General features: G+C 36.7%; 1 protein-coding gene across 1 annotated transcript; it reads right to left on the reverse strand.

Annotated features, from left to right (window-relative positions):
* Positions 1-9,019: 9,019 nt before the first annotated feature.
* Positions 9,020-15,958, reverse strand: LOC121935138. Its single transcript, XM_042476302.1, has 3 exons — positions 13,388-15,958; positions 12,634-12,931; positions 9,020-11,541 (listed from the first exon to the last, which is right to left on the reverse strand). Exons 1-3 carry the CDS (start codon positions 13,413-13,415, stop codon positions 11,133-11,135), a joined length of 735 nt encoding a protein of 244 aa, XP_042332236.1. The 5' UTR covers positions 13,416-15,958; the 3' UTR covers positions 9,020-11,132.
* Positions 15,959-26,042: the final 10,084 nt, after the last annotated feature.

Raw genomic sequence — 26,042 nt, forward strand, 5'->3', positions numbered from 1 at the left:
ATAATAATAATAATAATAATAATAATAATAATAATAATAATAATAATAATAAATGCTATATAAATATATACTAATACTTCCAAACATTAATTTACTAATATGGAAATAATAAACATTCTAACAATAAACAATAAAAGGCTTCTAACTTCCTTCTGAAGCAGTTGTTTGTTTAACTGAAACTTGATTGTTAAAACCAAGGAAAGGAACATCAACACAGGAAAAACAAACATCCACTATACTACTACTTATATCTACAAACTATTTATATCTACTATACACACCCACATTATACGTATATATATATTATACCTACAAACAATAAACTAACATGAACATACTACTACTAATAAAAGGCTTCTAACTTCCTTCTGAGGCAGTTGTTTTTTTAACTGAAACTTTTATTGTTAAAACCAAGGAAAGAAACATCAACACAGGAAAAACAAACATCTACTACACTAATACTATAAACTATTTATACATCTATAAACTGTTTATATCTACTATACACACACTATATATATCTATATATACTACTTATACACACAAACATTAACAAACTAACATGGACATAATAAACATACTAATAATAAACAATAAAAGGCTTCTAATTTCCTTCTGATGCAGTTATTTTTTTAATTGAAATGTTCGTATTAAAACCATGGAAAGAAACATACCAAGACAGAAAAGGAAAAACAAACATCCACTATACTACTACTTATATCTACAAACTATTTATATCTACTATAGACACACACTATATATCTATATTTACTTATACCTCCAAACATTAACAAACATGGATATAATAAACATATTAATACTAAGCAACGAAAGGCTTCTAACTTCCTTCTGAGGCAGTTGTTTTTTTAATTAAAACTATTGTTAAAACCATGGAAAGAAACATCAATATAGAAAAGTGTGTGTGTGTTACATTACACACATACACAAGAGTATATAAGTATATACTATTTACATATATAAAAATTAATAAATATATATGAACATGTACATAATAAATATACTTTCTTCTGAGGCAGTTATTTTTCAAATTGAAACTTTATTGTTAAAACCAAGGAAAGAAACATACCAACACAGAAAAGGGGGGGAAATACTGTATATTGCTACTTAGATCTACAAACTACTTATATCTACATTACATTACATATATCTATATATACTATATAAATATATCTACTTATATACTACTTATACCTCCAAACATTAACTTACTAATATGGAAATAATAAACATACTAATGATAAACAATAAAAGGCTTCTAACTTCCTTCTGCCACAGTTGGGGTTTTTTTTTTAATTGAAACTTTATTGTGAAAACCAAGGAAAGAAACATACCAACAAAGAAAAGGAAAAACAAACATATACTATTCTACTACTTATATCTACAAATTACCTATATCTGTATTACATTGCATAGATCTATAGATACTATGTAAGTATATCTACTTATATACTACTTATACCTACAAACATTAACAAACTTACTAACATGGACATAATAAACATACTAATAATAAACACAATAAAAGGCTTCTATTTTTTCACTTTTTTAATTGAAACAACTCAGAAAAGGAAAAAAAAGGAAAAACAAACATCCAGTATATTATTACTTATACTGTATCTACAAACTACTTATATCTACATTACTACACACACACACACACACACACACTATATATATATAAATATATCTACAAATATTAATAAGCACATACTAACATAGTTATAATAAACATACTAATAATAAACACAATAAAAAGCTTCTAACATTCTTCTGCTGCAGTTGTTCACTGAGCCTTCCACATTTCCTCTTATCATATAAAACTAAGCAATTCAAATCTATCTTCCTTCCTTCCTTCCTTCCTTCCTTCCTTCCTTCCTTCCTCTTTACTCCCTAGTGGCAGGTTCTCTTTGGTGGCCTGTAATTTTACACCAATTTGTATTTCTGGCTGGACAAGAAGACATTTTCTAATTTTTTTTATTACTTAAACTTTATTGTTAAAACCAAGGAAAAATACCAACACAGAAAAGGAAGAACAAACATCCAGTTACTACAGTTATACCTATACCTACCTTGAAAATCTCCCAATTGCCACAGACGAATGAGGAGCCAGCCTGTAAAAGATACCCTAGTCCCCATACCATCTTAACTAAGGACAGAAACAACAAAATGCAGGCATCTTGCTAACATCTCTAATTTTTCTCTTGTTTGGTTTGTAACATCTTGCCTGTTGAAGAAGCCAGTGGAGCTTCGAAAGCTTACAACAAGTATATTGTGCATTTCGGTTGGCCGATACAGATATCACTATGAAGTCGAAGGCTTTCATGGCTGGCATCCATATTTTTTGTGGGTTTTTCAGGCTATGTTCCTGTTTGGTAGATTTTTGTTTGAATTTGCTAAACGGCCAACACAGCTACCCCTGCATATTTATTTATACCAACAAACATCAATAAACACATACTAACATGCACACAATTAACATACTAATAATAAACACAATAAAAAGCTTCTAACTTTCTTTTGCCATAGTTGCTGTTGCTTTTTATTGAAACTTTATTGTTAAAACCATTGAAAAATCAGTACCAGGACAGAAAAGGGGGGAAAAAGGAAATGCAAACATCCAATTACAACTCCTACCTACAAACATTAATAAACACATACTACAATGCACATAATAAACATATCCATAGTAAACAAAATAAAAGGCTTCTAACTTTCTTTTGCTGGAGTTGCTCACTGAGCCTTCCACATTTCCTCTTATAATCATACAAGTCCAAGCAATTCATCCAACTCTTCCTTCCTCTTTACTCTCTAGTGGTTGGTTCTCTTTGGGGGCCTGTAATTTTACACCACCAACCTGTATTTCTGGCTCTGCAAGAAGCCTTCTCAACATTTTCATGAACTAGTTTGTCACACTTCACTAGCATATTTGCAGTCCCCCTGCCTCCCACAGACCCACTTTTTATTTTAAATGCACTTTGAATGCACAGTCTCCTTTGCAATGTTCAAAAGACTTTCTGAGAAGAGAGAGCAACAAGGCTCAATGGTCTCATCTCTGAGTTCATTTGATCCAAAGTAGATTTGGGGGGGGGGGAATGACACCCACAGATATTCTGCATAGATATAATTTGTGTTTCTTTTTGTAGAAGGTCTGAGGCATGACTTCTTGCTAAATAGTTACAGTGTCCACAAAGAAAAATCTATACAAATATTGATAGTAAAGGAGGGATGAAGCCATTAAAGCCTCAAATGCTGAATTGTTAATGCTAGCTGAGCATATATTCCCTGCCTCTTTCTGAGCTTATAGTGAGGCAGGTGATCAGGAGGACAGAAAACATTGCAAAGATACTTAAAGCCTTGTAATTTAGAGAAAGAAATTTAGAGAAAGATGAATTGTAGCTGCTTAATGTGCTTTCAGGAAGCATTAGGTAGAAGCTAACAGGGTGCTATTCCTTCCTTGCTGGGCTTCTTTCTGTGACTTTAAAGCTGCAGGAGAAGGAAACATGGAACAGGTGAATCTTTCATCAAGGGAGCACTTTCACGTGTTAATTTTTGTTTTTAAATTGCCATTCATGAAATTGTAAAAGGCACTCATACAGAGACAAAGATGGCTACCCTTGCTTCCTAGTGCTACAATTAAAAAATTACTTTATATATTTTTGTTAATTGTTACACATATATTCCTGTCTTACATTTTGTAACATAAGAAAACTGAAGAAATTGGAAATGAAAGTCCTTTATAGTAATAAATACAAACTACTATTTCAGTTAGTAAAGAATATAATTTTGTATTTATTTGGGGTCTCGTGTATGGAATTGTATTGATGAGCCATCCATTGATACCCACTGATTTCGACAATTTTGCTATTGCCTGGTTTAAAAAGTTTGACGTCAGCTTTGTTTCTGCATGTCTACATTAGATTCACAAATTCCATTAAAAACATATTAGGCAAAATGGCTACAAAATTTTAAACGTATCTTAAATTATCGTAAGATGAAATTTTGATTGGCAGAACAATATTGTCAGCAGATATGATTGTTGTAAAACGGTTTATAAAAATCAATGAACAATAGATGCAAAAAAGTAGGCTGTTGAACATATCATGTTCTCATGGGGAAAATAGCTCAGTTTATACAGTTTTTAATATGTGCAGGATTTGTATAGATCTTAGTAAATTCAAACAACATGTTAGATACTAAATACAGCACAAATGTCCTGGATTAATCAGTGATCTATTGTTTCCTACTTCATTAAAGTCAGTGTTTGTTTGCTATTCATGTGAACAAACTGTCTTGCAAAGGGGAGGAAAGAGATCTGTTTGAAAACTTTACAGTGAAACAACACTTTAAACATAAACTCCTACAGAAATGAACCTGTTGTGCATATTAAAGGAGAGATTTGTTTTGAAGCTGTAGGTATCATTCAGGGTCATAAGGAACTGATGGACATATTCACAACCAATTAATTTGAAAGTAAATCCCACTGATTTAAATTATACTTCTTTCAAGTGAGAAAGTATAGGATGCTGGCTCTGCACCACAATCCTATGAAAGTTTATTCCTAATTTAGTGTGGTTTACTCCCCAAAAAGTATGCCTAGGATTGTAGTCTCTTTCTTTAATAATTGACTAGGTTGTTAGATTCATGCTTTTAAACTACTTTTTATTGGTTGTTCAAATTATCTATGATTTAAGAGCAGGTATCTCTACATTTTGGAAGTACAAACTGATCATCCAGACTATTTTATATGTTTTCAAAACCATGTCCATGTAATTAGTATTCTTGTTTAATGAGATAGCCTTTTTTAGTTCTTAATACCACAATATAGTGGTACTTGAGAGATGAGTTTAATCAATTTATAGTACTATTACTTCTTGGGAATTGTTTGTATGTTGTCTCTTGAAACTCTTATTTCCTTTTAAGCTGTTACTTTCAGATATCTTTAAGATATAATATTAGTTGGACATCACTGCATAGGTGTCATATGAAAAATGTCATGCTGTTCCTGTTTATTTTAGTAGAAGATAAAGACAGCTACATACTACACAAACCTGTATGTATCTACTCAAATGTATGTTCCATTGGATCCACTGGATTTGACTCTCCGAGGAATGTGTATAGCATAACAGACTTGCTTATGTTTATGTATCTTCTGTAGTTGCATGCTCTGTGTTTTCATATGGAAAGTTCTAGATTAAAATTAATTAAATCTTCATCATCAATTGCTGTTTATGTTTGCCAGTGTTACAAAATAATTAATTTCTTCCTGTTTCTGTTTAGTTTTCCATGTTGCTTGACCACTTGATACTTCAAATTAGAATCTGAAAACAGGGTTCCATTTCCATCCTTTTTATTAAGCTGGTAATGTATTCTTCTGTCATTCGTTTCAGATATAAATTATTTTCCCATTCGGTTCATTTACTGTAATTTTATAAAACAAACCAATAGAGAAGTTTAGATACACTTGAGATGATAGGAGCATGGTTTAATGATGATATATGACTGTTAACCTTGAAACTGGCAGTTTAAGCGTAGTAGGTAGTGTGGATTTATACTTATCAGATGCTGTACAATATTATTTGGTTGTAACTCAAACTTGTTAACAAATGATTGCACCCATGTAAATTGAATTCTATGTGAATAACAGTGTAGCTTCTCTTGTCAAAAAGTAGGGTTTTGCTTTTTAAAATCTGAGAGCTTCTTCATTTTACAGATGACAATATGTCTTTCCCATCTCTCAGCAGTTCTGTTTCCCCATCAACCGATTTCTTTGTTTTAAATATATTATCACCATTGTGAAACTGGAGGAAATGTAATTGTTCATTTAGCTCAGAAATGTATTTCAGTATGTCTAGAATTATGTACTGTTGGCTCTTCTTATACACAGATTTTTTATACATGGATTCAAGCATCCACGGTTTGAAAATGTTAAAAAAAAAGTACACATTTCAAATATGAAACCTTGATTTTCCATTTCTTATTAAGGGACACCATTTTGCTATGTCATTATATTTAATGGTACTTGAGCATCCACGGATTTTGTTATCCACAGGGGATCTTGTAACCAAACCCCAGCATATAACAAGGGTCCACTGTATCATAATTGTAAAAAGCATCATAAATTGGCATAATTAATTAATTAATTTCTTGCCCATGCCGATTTCTCCCAAATTGGCTAACACAGAAAATCATTTAAAAGATTTTACAATAAAAAACATTTAAAACAATTAAAATGGACTAGCTTAAAAAATATAAGTTCAATATAAGACTTTTCTAACTTCCTTTCTGTTGCATCGTTCCTGTAAACCCTATAGTAAGAAAGCTGTAGCAACACAAACATTACTCAATAATTTTAACAGATGCTTTTACTAATTTTAAATCCCAAACTTGCAGTCTAAACTAATAAGCACTTAGATTTGCTATTTAGTTAGGCAGGTAGGTTATCTTTCACATTTGTATAGTGACTTCTCAGACTGCAGCTGTCCAAAGTAACATAACAGGGGTCACAGAGGGCAGAAAGAGAAACTGAGTTCTGTTATAACAGGCCAGTTGTAAAGCTTCAACCTATAAGCAAACAAAATTATCTTGAAAGAGAACAATTTTAGGGAAAGAAAATGTGATAATTTTTTAAATAAAACTCTGGTATACAGACTTTAAACAAAGGTTTTTATAGGGAGAACTTGAGGTGTGGCGAGATCTGCTTCTTTTAGGTGGGCAGTTTTGTTTGCTATAAAAAGAATTATGCTCACATAGGAGTACTTTTTAGTGGGGGACCTTTGTTCTATCTGTGGTTGAGACCCTTCCTTTCAGTATTTGTTGCTGTTAACCGAAGTAAGACATTTTCTCCACAGAGTCAGCTAAAAAGTTGTTCTTCATCCAGCACATATTGACAGTATCACTTCCCTACTCCTATAACAGAAATTCAAAGCATTTTGTCAAAGAATCTAAAAAGATATAAGAGTAGTCTAATCAAAACCAAAAGACAATATGTATTTCAAGAAGAAAAGAAATTCCAAACTCTGTTAACCATAATACACATCCTTCTTTATTTGAAAGGCATAAAAACAATTTGCACCTTTAAAAAAAAGAGAACAAACTAGATCTGCAAATAAAGCAGAACAGTAAATATAAAATGGCAGAATGTTTAGAGTTTCTTTTTTCTGGTCTCAGACTTTGAAAGAAACCTGTATCGCAACCTATTAGAATAGTCTTTCCTCCAGATACATGAACCCATGTAGAAGAAGAGATGTTGAGTGTGGGTGCATAAAAGCACAAGACAAAGAATTTTCATTGGTTTTTAACAACCCACTGGGACATCAAATCATGGCTAGGATGCATGAATCAGTTTTCCAAATGTTCTTTACATTTGCACTTTAATGCTCCAAAGTGAACAGTTGCTGATACTTTCTTCTAAACCAGATACACCTTTTTTTTTTTTGGACAAGTCTTGTGTTTCTTTCATAGTTGAATAGGACTCAGGACTTTAAAGTTTGAAGAATATCCCAGCATGAAGATGCAGGGGAAACTTACACCTGTTGAATTTCTAGCAGGCAGCTGTTTATAGCCCACAAAAGGGTGGCAGTTTTAGCTTTCATCTACTCTTGCTTCCTCAGTCCCTTCAGATTCCTTCAAGTGTCAATGAGAACTAGTTACTTTTGGGGTTTCAAAGCTCATCTGTTTATAGAGATGGGGCAGCACAAGTGATAAATGACTGGTAATGAGGGAAAGTACTCTTTCCTCCATGTGCATTTCAATTTCCTGCTTGAATCCTGAGAACAAAATAAAAAAATAAACATAAATCTGAAGTTTATGTAGTATTTTTATCATTCAAAATCCTGAACACCAATGGCTGTTTTTACCTCTTTGTGGACATCTGAACCATGAGTTAAAGAGACATGATTTGGCTTGTTTCTTTAAAAGCCTGTGTTTTATATTGCAGGATTTTTACTAAACAGCTAAGTGTACGCTTTTATATGTCAGTATCTTGTGGTTGAAAATGCTTTTGCATTGGGATAGTTCACAACAACCAAGATACACAATACTGTAAGATTTTTCACATACATAGACTTCTTCATATTAAACCTTAAGGTATAGGAAAACATTTCTGGCAGAAAGGAAGATATCAAACTATGCAGTCTATATCAGTCCCAGAATACTAACAGGGGAAGCATTTTCTAATGAATATAAGGTTTTATAGCACTGGTGAGCAGAATACAGTCAGTTTCCTTTGCACTGGTTGCTAGGATCTTTGCTGAGGATGCTGGATCTTCATCCAGAAAGGCAATCTGTTTTTTTTGTTGTTATCATTTTAAGCAAGTACTGTACAATAACTATTAAGAGATGTTGGGTATGTATCTGTGTTTATGTATTTTGAACATGGTTTAAAACATCACTTTGCATTCTGTTATCCATTGTTTTGTGTATACAGTATATGTAGATATCTTTGTAACTGTCCTGATCTCTAGGAGAATGAAGGAAATATACATTTTTATTTTGTTTTAACAATTTTTACAGTAGCCTTTTGGAAAGTCAACCCACCTATTCTATGGTCTCTTTTATTTTATTTTTTCCTGCAGGAACAGCATGCTTGTCTGTTTGCTTATGCACTTGTGAGTGTTTTGCCTATGTTTAAATCCACTGCAATATTATTTACCTACCTTTCTAATGTCCATTCTTCTTTCCTCAGATGTAAAGTAAAGCTTCTTCAAGCCAGAATGTTTAAAACAGTACATTGAACCAGATCAGAATTATATTTAGTGGTAGTTTGAGATATAATCTAGTTGAAGACTGGCAAAGAACCATATTAATGGTCCAAAACTCACTGCAGAAATAATCCAGTTTGAGACTGCTTTAACTGCCCTGGCTCAATGCTAGGCAATCCTGGAAAATTGTTGTTTATTGTGGCAGCAGAGCTATCTTGACAGAGGAGGATAAATCTCTCACAAAACTACAGTTCCCAGAATTCCCTAGCATTGAGTCAGGGCAGTTAATGCAGTTTCAAACTGGATTATTTCTGCAGTATGTTTTCAACCAATTTTACTTCAGTTTTTCCTTCAGATTTCTGCAAATAACAAGTGTTTTAATAATGAAGTGGTAATTAAAGGACATTATAGTCATTAGTGGTGACACCACTCCCTGTTACAAATTAAAACTGTAGTGGTAACAAATAAATGGACAGCAAAGATGATTTTGAAGAGTTACTTATTTTTGTGTTAAAATTTCTGCCATTTTCTGCAATGTAATAATTAAACATCTGAATGGGACTGTATACTTAGCAAGAAGCAAATATACCAATTTCCACTTAAAATACCAGAAAATGCTTCCCTTCCATAAGATAAAACAAATTCTGGTTAATATGTAAATGTAAGCACAAAATACTTTATTATTATATCTGAGTTTAATCAACGAAATGTACTGAATAATGCCATAACTAAATATGTACTGCTGAAGGTTTGTTTGGTAGATTCCTGGGAGTAATAAATCAATATAAATAAATGATGGTTTCATCTTAACTATAATGCGTTTAGGCAACCGTTTATAAATAGATTTCTCTTTTAACAATCTGCTTTTCATTTCTCCTTTCTTGGCACATAAGGCTGTTCTTGTGCTCTCAAAAAGTTTTCTAACTTGACATGTAGCAAATTAGTACACTTTCAAATAAAATATCTTTCCTAGATTTATTGTAGCTGTGGTACAATAGACCTGTGTGGCTGGCTATGTCCCCTTGGCAGCTGAGGAATAAAGTAGGCTGTGGGTGCATTGTGGATCCAGCTTCTAAAATTAAAGTCTTCTGAGCTACCTAGCAGACTTGACTGGTTTTCAGTATGTCTCACATAACTTGACATCATCTATCATGATATGTTTCCAAGCAGGGTGCTATAATAAAAGATGTATCTACTTTAGATGCAGAGCACTAGATTTCTGCTATTTAGATAAGGTGCATTTGATTGTTGTAGTCACAATGCCTTACATTACCTATAAAACCACAACTCAACTCTTCTAGACTGGCCACCCTTGAATGGAGGCTGAAGTGAGATCTTCACTGGATGCTAAGATCCAACACACTGAATGACATTTACAAGCCTATAAAACAGGTCAAGTTGTTTTAGGGCCAGTCCAACAGATAATCTAACAACAGTAGGGAAGTTGTTTTAGAGACACTGGAGTTCTTTGTGTGTTTTCAAACCACAATATAATCCACAGTATGCCATGGCAGTGGTGCAGTATTCTGTAGTAGAACTATGAATTCCTGGAGAGAAAATGCTGTTTTCTGTAAATTATTCTTTGATAAACTTTGAATGAGTAGGAAAATAACTGCATTGTTGTCCATTCTGTTTTCTAATCATTGTCATTTGATTATTTTAAGTGCTATTTTAGAAATCATGCATCTTAAAGAGAACTGATGTAACTGAAGAGGTAAGATACTATGCATGCATATGCAGAAGTAATTCACATTGTATTTGGAGTCACACAGGTAAGAGTTCAGTGCTCAAAAAGGCTACTGTGATGTGAGCCCTTGATACTGGTGAGAATCACAAAAGTGTGACCTCCAAATCAGGAAAAATGATTTAGATGTAATTGCATTCAAGAATTGCTCAACAAGCATATAGGGTATGCTTTAGACACTCAGTAAAATATATATAAATATTAGAGAAATACTGTATGAGAAACATCCCCATCAACATTTGATATATAAATATTTGCATTATTTGCAAATAATTTTTAATTAGAATTTGCATTGTTAATAATGTGTAATTGTAGGATTATGAAGGATGTAATGACTGCATGTTGAGGAAAGATACTAGAAATGTAGCTGGGAGCCAGGAAGATGAGGAGAGTCATTCATGCCCTGAATCAGAGTGAATTTCCAGGAAAGGTAAACTGTATATTGATGTACTTCAGTTAACAAAGCCTCTGGGGAAAAAAGTCTCTTTACAGGAGCCCATTCCATTTCCCTTTTCTTGTCTTCTGTCTAGCTGGAGGTTTCTCTACAGCATTGACATTGGGGTGATGGTGAAAGGAAGACTTTCGGTGTTGGGTTGCAACAGTGTGTCTTTAGTCAACCATGTAAAATGGTTGACCTCGAATACAATTAAATTCTACTCTAGGTGTTCTCAATGATTCTTTGTTTGCTTACATACAACAGACAAGTTAAACAGCTTTTTCAAGATGGATACAACATTTGGCCTCCTCCAGTCTGCTGAGACTTCTCCTGTTCTCCAGGAATTCTGAAAGGTTATTTCCAGTGGTTCAGAGATTATGTCTGCCAGTTCTTTTAGTACCCTTGGATGTAGTTCATCTTTTAGACTGGCCAGGTATTCCTGTGCCACCTCTTTACCTATTCTGTGTTGCATGTCCCCATCTGCATCATCTGTTCCATTTTCCCCAGGTTGAGCACTGTTTTTCTTTTGGGAGATGACCAAAGTACAGAAAGTGTTGAATACCATCTTTTCCCTGTCCTCTGTTAGCATTTCGCCATCTTCTCCACACAGTGGCCCTACCATTTCCTTGTCATTTCTTTTGCTATGGACATAACAAAAACAAACAAACAAACAAACCCTTAACCTCTTTAGCAAGTCTGAGTTCATTCTGTGCTTCAGCTTTTCTATCTCGTTATAAGTGCTGGCTGCTTATCTGAATTCCTCTTTGGTGATTTCCCCCTTTTTCCATTTCCTGTACATGTCTCTTTTAAATCTTAGCTCAGTTTAGTTCTTTAGATATCCATCCTGGTTTCTTTAGAAATCTCCTAGGTTTCCTCCTTCTTGGAACTGTTTGAAATTGTGCCTTCAATATTTCACTTGTAAGAAACTCCTATTTAACATAGACTCCCTTCTCATTTAGTATTCCTGACCATGAAATCACCTCCAATATTTCCCTAACTTTACTGAAGTCAGCTTTCTTAAAGCCTAGAATGCTTGGTTTCCAGGAGAACATAAGACACTTTCACCTGAGGATCCAATCACTTCCACCCCATTAACCAGGTCATCACTGTTGGTTAGGATAAGGTACAAAACTGCTGATCCCTTTGTTGCTTCTTCCACCTTCTAGACAATATCACTGTTTGCAAAGCAAGCAAGAAATTTGTTGGACCTTATATTTTAGGCAGAGATTTGACTTCCAACAAATATTAGAATAGTTGAAAACTCCCATTACTATGTCTCTCCTTTCTGATATTTGGTCATCTGTTTTTGGAAGGCATAATCCAAATTCTCAGTCTGGTATGAGGTCTGTAGTGGACCCCCGCAATGACATCTCTCTTGTTTCTCTCCACCTTAAATTTTACCCTGATGTTTCAACCTCGCTTCGCAGATTTAAGTCATGAATATCTTCAGAGGTGTAAGCATCCTTGATATATAATGCTGCTACTCTTCCTTTCCTGTTTGGGCTATTTCTCTTAAATACTTCATATCCCCTCTGTTGCTACATTCCAAGCATGAGACTCAACCACCAGGTTTCAATGATGGCTATTATATTTGCTTTGCTGTATGGAGTTCAAGCTCCTCTTATTTCCTATGCTCTATGCATTAGTGTAGAGACATTTAAGACAATGGGTTATTTCTCCTAGCTGCTTATTTAATTTTCCCTCTCCCAATGTTGGGTTCTTCCAGTATTTACCTTGTTCTCTGTATAACATTCCAGTTATTATCTCCAGCACTTGATGAACTTCTGCCATCAAGAATACTGTCTCCTTCCGCCACATAACTCAGTTTAAAGCCCTCCTGATCAAGTTTGAGACTCATAGCAAAAACATTCCTGTCAACTGCTGTGAGGTGCAACCCATCACTTGCCAGAAGTCTATCTTCATAAAACCACAGACAATAGTCCAAGAAGCCAAATTGTTTCCATCGGCACCAGTTGCAGAGCCACTCCATCTCCACTATTCTTCTCTCCCTTCCTTGTCTGTGTCCTTCAACTGGGAGGAGACATAAAATGACAACTGGTGTATCAAGGTCTTTTAGCTTCCTACTTAGACCCTCATAATTCCTGTCATATTCCTGAAGGCTATGCTTTAAGTGTCAGTGGTTCCCAGCGACACTGCTGCAAGTTTGGTGAAACTATGCTCTTGACAAAAGCAGATGTGAATGTCAAGCCTAGTAACCTGACTTCCCTACTAAATTGCTGGGAAGGGAGATATACCCCTGCTGCCCCCAACTACATGGTGAGCTCTCTGAGGATATGGGTATTCCATCTGTCCTTCCTCCATCTTCCCAGCTGCTTTAACCTTCCTACCCCCATAGTTGTCCAATGCCCTCCTTTATTAAAGAGAATGCTTCCTATGTTTCTACCCCAATAAAGCCTAACAGAATCACAGAGTTGGAAGAGACCCCAAAGGCCACCCAGTACAATCCCCTGCCATGCAGAAAGTCACAATCAAAGCATCCCCAACAGGTGGCCATCCAGCCTCTGTTTAAAGACCTCCAAAGAAGGAGACTCCATCACCCTCTGAGGGAGCGTGTTCCACTGTTGAATAGCTAATTGTACTGAAGGAAAGAGAGATGGCAGAGGAAGCACAAGATTCTATGATTCTATTAAGACATGTCTCAGAATACAGTATATCCACCATTCTGCTTTGTAAGAACGTCCTTGTGCAAACACCTTTGAAAAAGGGGGTTACAAGGTTGTTCCCTTACGGCAGCATAAATGTCTTGGGTAAGATTTGGCTTTTTGCAGTAGCAAGTTTTGTTTTCAGACAAGTGGGAAGGGATAACTTTTTAAAAATACACTAAATATGGTCTTATCTAATGTTAATTTGTCTTCCCTTCTCATCCATACAATGATAATACAAATAGAAGGGGGAAGCCCCGGTGCTGGTATGATATCCATACCCTCTCCTCTTCCTCCAAAATTTCCCTTGTACAAAGAAATATAAAGAATTGCTTACCAAAGTAGGCTCCTTGGTGCATCATGTATTTATACTTTGCTGGTATGGGATGCTTAAGCTTCTGTGTGTGTGCAAAAGTATTGAAAGTGTTACGAACACAGTGTGTCATAACTAGTATTTGAAACAAATACAGGAGAGTTCCCATTTGAGATCTGGGCTAACAACATTTGTGTCTGAATATGCAGTTGGTCTTGAACCCTTGTTATTGTTCAACATTGAGACAGACTGGCGTAGGCTTTTGGAGCAGGGTATCTGCCATTTTGTTCTTTTGGATAGAAGAGGCATAGGAACTGTTGGTAGAGATAAGGCTAGACTAAGTGAAGTTTCATATACAGTATTCTAGAACCAGTACCCAAGAACTGGATAAGTAGTTCCATATACTTTAGAGTTTTTCTGATTAACCTATCTTGAACCTTAGTTCCATGTGGAAAAAGATTCTGAAACTAAAGGGGTTCTGAAAAGTGATTTGTGAAATATAGCTTGATTTTTACTTATTTTATACTCCAGCTTTCTAGTGATAAAAGGACTTGAGACATCTTTCAGAATCCTCCAGCCAGGGTGGTCCAAGAAAGTAAATGGCATTTGCAGAGGGACTCACTGAAGTTTTAATTATTCAGATGCAGGTGTCAGCTTAAGTCCAAAGATCTGGGTGAGCTCATGCGAGTATGAACAGACGGACTCAAATCTGCATTTTCTCACTGTGTTTTGCTTTGGGGGTGGGGGCTAGAATTGACAATCCCAAATCTGCCAAGAGCCATCTTTCCATCACCACAGGGATGAGAATGTAATTAAGGAGGCACAGTTCCTTGTCGCACATTTGTGGTTTTCCCAAGAGAAGCTCTTAGGTCACAGCCTGTGTGCTTTAAAGTCTCCTCGCTTGATAAGCACAGTAATGAGCACCACTAGTGTTTTGGCAGAGTCTTAATTTTCTACCTATTAGCATATGGGATTCAGCATATGAGCTGCCTGCATCTTTATCGAGGGTCTACCATTGAGTTTTGTTGCTTAACTTCCCTTCATTACGCTCAATAACTATGTATAGGCTCTCTAGGTTGGTTTCCCCATTGGCTGTGTAACAGTGACCACTGCTTTTTACTCTTGTCTGTAAACAGTCATTTGGTGAACTGAAAACTTAACTTTGACAAAACTTTCTGATTTGTCAAACTTAACCATTTGCCAAAATCATAATGTGTTCTTGTTCTCTCTCTCTCTCTCTTTTCTTTTTAAACATTTTATTGAAAATATCTTAGAACAAAACATTAAGGATTACAGTCTGTGGATAAACAAAACAAGTGATTAGCACATGAACACCAAAAATGTACTTTTAAGATTCTGCCAAAGTCCAGTCAGAAGTGTCATCAAAGATTCCAACAAAAAGACAAGTGTAATTATGTTATCAGTAGGTCCTTCAAAAATCTTTATTGATGTAATAGGATTGTCCAAAGTCCACCCATGTTGTTCAAATAGTAAATAAATTGGAACCATTTTTCAACAAACCTGCTCTCTCTGGTTTCTCCATTGATATACTTTATGTTCGTGGTCTATTTCTCATACAATACCAAATCCAAAACTCCTTGGAACAACGTTTAAATGTTCAAATCATCTGCAATTTCCAATTTTGGGTGACCTGTTTATGTGCTACAATAAAAGTTGTGAAATTAGGTACATTGTTACATAGCAATGATATATTATTCATAAAAAAAGAAAATACAAGTAACTCAACCTTTTTTAATGATTTATTCTCTTTTAATGTCTTCAGTAAGTTTAAATAACATGTCCCTAAATGCTTTTTATCTTTGAGCAACTTTTTCAAAAATATCTACCCCTCCTGCTTTCACCCGATTAAACAAAATAAATGAGTATGCAAATTCAGAGCCTGAATTCAGCATAAAGGAAGGCTGCCTAAACAAAATTTAACTACACTACAATGACAGAACATCAGGGATGGGAGCCAACAAGATGGTGGCTTCTCCCTTTATCTTATGCAAATGGTCTAACATGGAGGTTATTGTAATATCTTCCTTCTGCTCACCATCAAGCTATTCATAAACAATTCCTTCATTCAGTTTCCTTAAATTTTGTTATCTTTTTTCTTCCTTGTCCTCAATGTATTATCTTCAAAATCTCTCAGAATCATTATGTCTATTACTTCACATATTTCGACTACAGTCAGTCCTTCATATCCAGATTCTTTATCGATCAATTTAAGTATCCACAGCTTGAATTTTTAAAAAAATATATATTGTAAATTCTAAAAAGCAAACCTTGATTTTGCCATTTGAGGGCAAAATATAAGGGACACCATTTAACTATCCATTGTATTTAATGGGACTTGAATATCCATGGATTTTGGTATCCACAGGAGGCCCTGGAACTAAATGCCAGCAGATACGAAGGGCCCACTGTAGCTCTGATTTTTTTTGCCACCAGGGTTTTCCTTTGTGTCTAATTAGAAGCTTAAATAGGTATCCCAAGCCATGCTTGATAGTTGTCTCCATTTTGCCAATAAACACTAGATTACTTTTTGGAAAATCAAAACTTTTGCACCCATAAAATCTAATTTAGGAAAGCCATTCAAGGTTCACATTCTTTTTGTTCAAAATTTCACTCCCCCCCCCTCCCCCCAGAAATTTAGGAACATTAACAATAAGTCTTGGTGAGTACTGTTTTTTAGATTTAGGTCCAGAATTTGGTGGTTTCCCAGATTTTCAGGGAGATGTTCCTTCAAAACTGAAATAGCAGGAAATGAATATAGAACCTCCTGAATTCAAAGTACTTGGTGTGTCACAGAGCTATTGGCCTGTTTTTATCATTCCTTTCATTTTAAACAATCAAATCAGGGCTTGGAAAAACAACTTTTGGGACTATGTCACTCAGAGTCCTGAGTCAGCATGTCCAGCAGCAGTGCTGCCTGGGGGATTCTGGGTGATGTAGTCCAAAAGTAGACTTTTCAGCTCTGAGACAAATAGCTATGATATTTTTGTTGCTATCCAAAATGTTAACATTCTGAGGGCAGTTTCCCACATTGTTTTCACTGTACAACCTGGGTTTTAAAGGAGACTCAGATATTGCCCATAACACTAATGCACAGCCATTTCAGTGTGCATATTTATAGCATCTTCAGATGTGAAAAACAGGGCCAGTCATCATCTTTAACAGAAGAAAACCCTGTTTAGTCAAACCAAAGGCCTTTCTGGTCCAGCATTCTGTTCCCAGAATGGTAAGCAGATGCCCATAGGAAGCCCAGAAGCCAGGTACGAGTGCAATAGCACACACTCAACTTAAGATTCAACTAGTAATGAAAGGCATACTGCCTGGGACTGGAGGAAATATATGGCTGTCATAATTAGCAGTCACTGATAGCCTTTATCAATCCCATGAGCTTGTTCCTCACTCCCTCTTAAAGCCACCCGTTAGTGGGTGTAATTAAATCTTGTGGTAATGAACTGCAGTTCGATTCCATGCTTCGATCATTTTGCCTCTCCTACTATTCATCTCAACGGAATCACTGTCTCAGGAGGAGACAAATTCAACATATGCAGACTGAAAAGTACAAATATGTGATCATTGGATGATAGCTCATTGCTTTTTATCTTCACGCTAAAGTGCTTTCTGAGTAGAGAATGTGAGAAACAGGCCTGGAAAACCTGAGGCCACTGAGACATTGATGAATGACTACATGCTGTTGAGGATGGTAGCCTGGATGGATAGAAACAGTGGTCTCCTGAAAGACCACTGGCCTTCAGCCCTGGTATAAATCAGCCCTCTGTGTTTCTGGTTTCTACTGTTGCTGAGCAGTACCTTATCTGACCTAGATTTTTGTATAGCGGCTGGATAGCCATCTGTTGGGTATGCTTTGATTGAGAGTTCCTGCATGGCAGAATGGAGTTGGACTTTATGGCCCCTGTGGTTTCTTTCCAACTCTATGATTTTATACATGTAACTCTCCAGTCACCTCTATTACAGCATACAATATAACATTCTTATTATAGGGAATGGCTGCAATCATTCTGTGTTTTTCAAAGACACAGGAATTCCTGCACAAACATAAAGCAACCGCCACCTGACTTGCCACCTGCTTTGGTAGACACTGGTGTTCCCAGCAGACAGGGGCCTTCTGACTCTATAGTACCATTGCTGCTCTGTGTTGGAATCATAGAATCATCAGGCCTTTCCCAGATTTTTTTTTTTGGGGGGGGATATGTTAATATTGAGGGGGGAGAACCCAAAAGGTAGAAGCATAAGTGCTCCATACACCCGCCATGCTTTATGTAAACAGTTTGATATGTTTAATGTGCTGGATTTAACAATGGTACAAGGTATCAATGTGAAAAGAAAATATCAGAAAGGCAGCTGGAAAACGATGGCATAAATTCAGAGAATAGTGTGTGGGACATTTGCATAAACTGTTCCTATTGAACAGGAAGAAATGTTCCACTTTATTATTGCACACACAGCTCTGCAGAATCAGTCTCTCAAGGTATATAGAAGAGAGAAGTACAAAACAAGAGGTAGAATAGAAAAAGGGGGGCAAGTCAAACTGATTTCCATCTTTCAAATGCACTTAAATATACAGACATTTCACAAGGTGCAAGCTAGTGCCTTGTTTCTGAATATATATATATATACATTGGGAAGTTCTGTGTCACAAGGCATGGATATTGCACTAAGTCCAGAGCTAATACAGAGAACAGAAAACAGTGAGTTGATATCGATGTTGGTATATAAAACCGAGGAAGAAAGGAATCTCATATTTTCAAGAGTAAAAGAACTAAAAGCACAAGATTCCATGACATTAAGGACACTTGTATGTTATTGTAAGAAAGTGGCTGGGCATGTGCTGCAGGGAGATGAATCTGGCTCCTGGAGTCTTGCAGGTGTTCTCCGACTCACCTGCCCCTTGAAGGATACAATAAGCAGGAATGAGGAATAGTGTTCTTATGCTTGAATAACAGCTTGAATTCTCATGAACTCTTGGGAGGGAGTGTAGTGCCCCCAACTGGGCATTCTCAGCCAGTGTTTATAAGCACAGCCTGAGCACACTTAATTTCTCTTCCTTGCTCAGGAATGGGAAGAGTGATGGGGATCTTGGCTGAAGCTCCACGCAGCACTTCAACCGGAAATCTAATGGCATCATGGAGTGGGAACATACAGAAATGTTATCAGGCCCATGGAGGGCAATGGGAGGGATAATCTAGTTCATATATATATATATATAAAGATGTGGGGAGGAAAGAACCTAACTCAAGAAAGAAGACACAAAAACAGGTTTACAGTTGAACAGTAAGAAAACAAAAATAATAACCACAGATTGTGTAGATATTGAAAGATTTCCTACTTTGGCTCAGTCATAAATCAGAATGGAGCCTGAAGCCAAGAAATCAAAACAAGACTAGGACTAGGATGGGCAGTTATGAAGGACCTAGCTAAGAAACTGAAAGGTAAAGATTTATTATTGAATACGAAAGTGAGGATCGTCCATGCTATTGTATTTCCAATCAGTTTGACATGGGATGTTAGGGAAGAGTTTGACAGATACTAAATGAACTGCTGGAAACACAAATGAGTCCTAGAGCAAATCAAGCCTAGAAGTGAAGATGACAACTAAGACTGCTGACCTATTGTGAGAAGACATGATTCACTAGAAAAGATAACAGTGCTTGGAAAGAGAGAAGGTAGAAGAAAAAGACTAAGACCCCATTGCAGGGGAATAGACTCAACCATGGAAGCCACAGTCCTGACAGGGTTACTTGGAGGTCTTTCATTCATAGGGTTGCCATAAGTTAAAGTCAAATTGATGGCAATTAACAATAAGCATACTTTACTTGGAGAATATTGCAGATGGTGAGGGGGTGGGAACCAGCAATTATATTTTTTGTCTACCAGGGACTGAAACCATGTTTCAGTGCTATTGGTTGCAATTGTTCCTTCCTGGAAACTCTCCAGGGATTGGCAGTCAATGGCTCACAGTCCAAGGACCACCCCTTTGAGTAGCAGTGGTATAAACAATACAGATGTTAGGTGGACCTGCAGATAGAAAGCAAACAACAACAAAGTAGCCAGTGATGCACCTTTTGTTATTCCAGATATTTTGATCAGTTTCAGTGTTATTGCACCTTGACTGAAGTAGACTATACCCTAAGGCAATGAGAGTAGATCACATTTATAACCATGTAACTGATGCACAATGCTCTTCCTACAGAGTTCCAATCTCTCTCTTTTAACAAAGTTGCCCAGTTAGGGTGGTTTTACCACTGAGGCGAAAGCTACCTTAAAATATTCCAACAAATTAGTGGCTGCCATCAAATTAAAAGAGCTGGACTGTTACAAGTGCAATCATATGCATGTCTACCTACAAATAAACACTACCATGTTCAAAGGAACCTACTACCAGATGTTACAGCACTGCAAACGTAAGTATCTTGGAAAAGAGGTGATCTGTGATTGGGGTACCAAGTCACCACACAGGAAATTTCTCACTTCCTAAGGAGCTGCCATTTCTTCAACAGCTTGGCTTTGTGGGATGATATATATGGGGTGATATGCAATGATTTGGAATTTACCAGGAAGGAACAGCTGAGTCAAATCAAAGGTCTTGCTCTGCTTTTGAGTCTTGATAATTGAATAACTTCCCTCTTAACAGCAATATATTAGTAAAAAAATAACACGAGTAGCTTATATAACGGCAATGAATTGAGGATCAATTTTCTGCCCCAAGCATGCAAAAATGCTTTAAACTCCCAAAACCCCAAGTGGTCAGAAATCCACTTCTGGTTTTGAAAAACTGGTATTTTAAAATTGTTAAGCAGTGTAGAGGCCTCCTGGAACATGTTTAAAAGGTAAATGTTGTGTCCTAGATGTACATTTTTGAGTTGCCACAAAAATAGTCAGTTCAGGAATTCTGGAGAAGCTGAAGCTCACAAAATGGTGGGGGGCAGTATGCATCCCCATGGCCAGTTTGCTTAGCTCTGCTTTATACTATGTTTATGATATCTAGCTTACATAAGACAATACTTATCATTACCCTGGATAACTAAAACATGATATAAAAAACAGAGCTGCCTCTCCAAAATAATGAACTGCAATATACACAGACATTAGATTTCTTTCACATATTCCCTCTAAAAATAATGTCTGAACCAAATTATGAACACTAGGTACCGAGACACTGGCACTAAAAGTCTAATTCACAAAAATCTTTGATGTTCGACATCCCTTTAGGGAATATGTAACAGACAAAACATTGCAAATTAATTCCTGGAGTCATTCATTGTTACTTTATCTGCTGGTGGTATTTTAAATAAGTAAACTAATACTGAGAAAAATTCCACCACCTAAAGCACTGAAGTAAACAAGTATTTCAACATTCAGCTGCTGGTACATTTGGCAGCAGCAGTTGCTTTCAATAAACTACCCCTGAACTGCACCTACATCTTGCTCTTGAAGCTTTTAGTCAGCCTGTCCTTGCTTTCTACTTTAAACCCACTTCATTTTATATAAGGAAAATAGCTCCAATGTTTTGTATGTAGATCTCAGGTTCAAATCTCCAATGTTTTGTATGTAGATCTCAGGTTCAAATCTCCAGCACTTCCAACTACAGCAAGGAAGGAATTTTATTTAAAACCCTAGTTCTTGCCAGTCATGATAGGCAACACTGATCTACATGTACAAGCAGTGCCAGCTGGTGTAACAATTTTCTGTGCCTGTTGTGTTTAGTTGGTCAACACATCACCATGAAAACTAATTTGACCTTTCCAGCTTTTGCAACAACAGAACTGTTGACACAGAGATAACTGCTGCATAAGTCTGCCATTGACAACAGCAGCCCACATGGTAGACTCACAAAGAAAATACTAGCCGTTTGCGAATGTTTAACATGGAAAATGGTTTCTGCTACCAAGGGATGTGAAGATCTGTGGAAGATACTGCAGACACATGTAGAATATCCCAGTAGTATGATTTGTTTCAAACACATCTGTGGGGTTTGGGCCTGGTTACTACTTACCTGCCTGAGATTAATCAGTTTAGCTGTAGAAGTGTCAAATCCACAACTATTATTATGTTCAGCTCTTCTTACAATCTCTTCAAAGCTGCTTTCTTTGAAGAAACAGTGATAATAGTTTAGTGAAGAGTAGTGTTGACTGAGAAAGAGACACAGGTAAAGCAATAGGAAGAGCTTAACATCTTTGTTAGGACTGTCAAGTAGTGAGGGGAAAAAATCAAATTTAGCCAAATTATTTAGGCTGGACATTGAGGATGAAAGAAGATAAATACAGTACCTTGTTGGGCATGATGTGGAATCCTTAAAGTCTGTAGGTATAGAAATGGAACGTTATGATTGCATTTCTTTCTGGACATTTTCCATATGGACTTGCCCTGGGCATCCATGCATACAATGCAATATATGTACCTTTTCATGTAGAAGTATGCTCTGTTGCTTCTCCCTGAATTCTATGTGCAGATACTGGAGGAAAGACTACTCACCACATATGACTAAAGGAGACAAGGCTAGGCCATGCACTGGTCATGCACATGAGGGTACAAAAAATTGAAGTAGGCATTTGTTTAGTGAAAACAAGTTCCAGTTCCAACATAACCCAGTGAGCCAAAAACCAAGGCCCAAACAATAGCTGCTTTCCCTTTAAGCATAAAGAACTTTAATTATCTGGATAACTAAGCTATCTGTAATGGCTATTGGAATATCAGGTAAGCCTGCTACAGCAGCTATGCCAACCATGTCTAAAAAGGACAGAGTGTAAGCTTGGTCACAAAAAAGAAAATTATAAGGATGGAGACAGGTTAAAGAAAATGTCAAATGGCACAGCCTTTGGGGCTGGCACAATCAAGTTTAAAATCAAGGAAACAAAATCAATTCCTTTGTGCAAAATTGTAATATTCTAACCATGGATACATTACATTAACACAACACAGCATTATGGAAAAAATGAAGTATGTTGAGAGTTAGTATGGATGACATGGGACAGCACCACATGCTAGCTTTGCTGTTGTTGTGTGCCTTCAAGTCATTTCTGACGTATGGTGACCCCAAGGTGAACCAATCACAGTATTTTCTTGGCAAATCTCATCAGAGGGGGCTTGCCATTGCTATCCTTCAAGTTTGAGTGTGTGTGACTTGCTCAAGGTCACAGAGTGAGTTTCCATGGCCGAGCTAGGATTTGAATCCTGGTCTCCAGAGTCAATAGTCCAACACTCACCTACATGCTGGCTCCCATACCAGTGAGCAATACAAGAGAAAGCTGTAAGTCTCTTTGAATAGTTAATTGTACAGCAAGAATAATAACTAAGGCTTCTCATGGATGATTTAACAAATGTAAGAAATGTGCCTGAATTCACAGTATTCACATCAGAGATGAAGTACTGATATCCAGGTAGTTTCATACTCAACTTAAAGCTGTAGCAGAGAAAGGGGGATACCCTCCCAATCTGGTGCTCAGCAGAGATGAAACAAAACTTACATCCCACACTTTGATTAAAGATTCTTAAAAAACTGACCCCGACTCTGATCAAACTGTGTTCAAAGCCTTATATCACTACAGGGAGATGCTAAGTCATTTTTTTTAAAAAAAAAGTGCGGGAGCAAAAAACCAATGCAAGACAGGTCTCCTTTTATATTTTGGAAAAAGCTCTCAAGTGATCAACAGAAGGTTGAAAATGTACTTATGCAAGGTTTTCGTGACCTGGTTGCTTCATTTCACACATGCATATTGTTAATTATAATTAAAATTGAAATGTTTTGAATTGCTTTTCTTTTCTTGTGGTATAAGAACTTATCATGTTCTTTCTGTCTCTGGTACCAACATTTCTGTCATAATAATGATTTCTACTTTGTAGACAAAAAAGCAAACTGCTGAACAATCATGAATTATTTTAAGACAGCCATTTCCCTATATATGTGGGGAAGGAAACACTAGATAACATAGTTTGCTGTCAGTCACATGACTGGTATTTGTTTGATGCTGGACATCCTTGTTAAATGGGTTGCTTTCCATTAATTGTTAAACTATAACGTATCGCCAAGGTCAGTCCATATCATACTGAATTTAGAAAATGTAATTCCTTGGCAATCAATATTCCTAAATATATTTTGGGTTAACATATTTATGAATTATGCAGCACATTCTTATGCAACACATGCAGGAAGATGGGTTTCAGGTAGTTCAAGTATCATTAAACAACTAAATATCTCATAAGGCAGGATATAAAACACTTATTTACACTTCTGAGGCTGTATAATATCAATTCTGCTGGTGATTATTTTACTGTTTTCCCCAAATTGTGACATCCATGCAGACTAGTACACATTTTACCTTTCTGATAGAGATGCCATTTTGTTGATCACCTCCACACTGGTCCTCTCTAGAAGTGCTAGACTGCAACTCCCTTAACCCCTAGCCATAATTGCCAACTATTTTAGGCTATGCCAGTACACTCATCCCTTCACATTTGCAGCTTTGACTTTTGTGGCTTTGATTATTTATGGATTTTATTAATAGGTTATCTCTAGGAATATCTAGGTCCTCCAGTGCAACTCTATGGCCAACTTTAAGCATAAGTCACACTGAAGGACCTAGAGGTTCCTAGAGAGAGCACTCCACCAGGCATGTGTAGCTCCTCCAGTGCAATTCTATGGTCAGTGTGTGGCAGATGTTGACCACAGTTGCACTGGAGGACCTAAAGATTCCCAGAGAGGTGTTCTTTCAGGTAAAAGCAGTGTTTTTGTTATTTGCAGTTTTTCCACATCCATGCGGATCCTGTGCTTCCAACCCCAGGGAATGTGGTGGAGGGACAAGTTAATATCATTCAAACATTTTTAAGTTAAGAGTTTGATCTAGTTATGCTTTATGATGGAAAGAGCACACACCTGCTCCTCTTTGTCTTATAAGCAAATATTAGATATTGTTCTGTGACTACTGAAAGTAGGAACAGCAACTGCTCCAGATGTTGAACTGTAACTCCCAGCATTCCTCACCATTCTACTGCTTGGAGTTGCAATCCAACAGATGGAAGGCCGCATTCCCACCACTGATTAGATGTCATATTGTGGGCATGATCCAGTTCACAGGGTGTTCATACCAAGGTGTAACAGGTTTATTGAAGTCCAGTCAGCAAGAGCTGAACAGTACTGTGTTACAGCCAAACATCCATTACATATGTATCAGAGACTGGTGATTGCTCTCAGAAGGCCACTTGGGAAGAGAAGGGATTGGCCATTTTTAACTCAATTTCTTCTCCATTCCACTGGTTAGGGTGCAATGATAGTAACTGCCAAATACCATAAAAAGATGCCACATGCTCTGAGGGATCATTGCTGCCCTTCAATTCCCAGTTCTGAACAGCTGGAGCTTACACTTTTATTCTTCTCTTTGCTCTCCATGCTAGCTGGCAACAGATGAACAGTGCATATGCATGGCCTTCAGTCCTGCTGATCTGGGACTTTTTTCTTCCCCAGAAGACCAGAACCTTTTGCAGAAATAGATATTCTTGTCTATCTCTCTTCCCCTGTGATTCCAAACAGATTATTTTTCTACCCAGAATGTTTCCAAGACACAGGCATGGACACACACACTTTATTAATAGAGAGAATGAAACTAGCATAATTAACATAAGAGCCCTCCTTCCGACCACCATCTCGAGGGGGAGAGAGGCAGGCCAGCAACAACAGGCCTTGCCTGGAAGAAAAAGAGCCCTCCTTCCGACCACCATCTTGAGGGGGAGAGGCAGGCCAGCAACAACAGGCCTTGGCCTACAAAGACTAAGAGCCCTCCTTCCGACTACCATCTTGAGGGGGAGAGAGGCAGGCTGGCGGCAACAAGCCTCAACTGATGGCTTTGACTGCTTTGTACATTGTTTTTGAGGAATTTTGTTGAATTGTATGAGATCGCTGATGTCACTGTTGATGTATTGTATTGCTATAGCATGTGACATGTAGCTTGTATGTTATGAACCGCTTTGATCTGAAGGAAAAGCGGTATACAAATAAAAAATATTATTATTATATCTTCTGTGTACATTTCTACCCACCAACTCTAAACTGAATCTGGTAGAATATATTAGTGTTAAACAATAAGTCTTTAAAGAAAGCCCAACAAAATTAACCAATTAAATACTGTGAGATACTGTG

This window comes from Sceloporus undulatus, chromosome 6 (genome assembly GCF_019175285.1).
Source record: "Sceloporus undulatus isolate JIND9_A2432 ecotype Alabama chromosome 6, SceUnd_v1.1, whole genome shotgun sequence".
In the NCBI taxonomy this organism is placed as follows: domain Eukaryota; kingdom Metazoa; phylum Chordata; class Lepidosauria; order Squamata; family Phrynosomatidae; genus Sceloporus; species Sceloporus undulatus.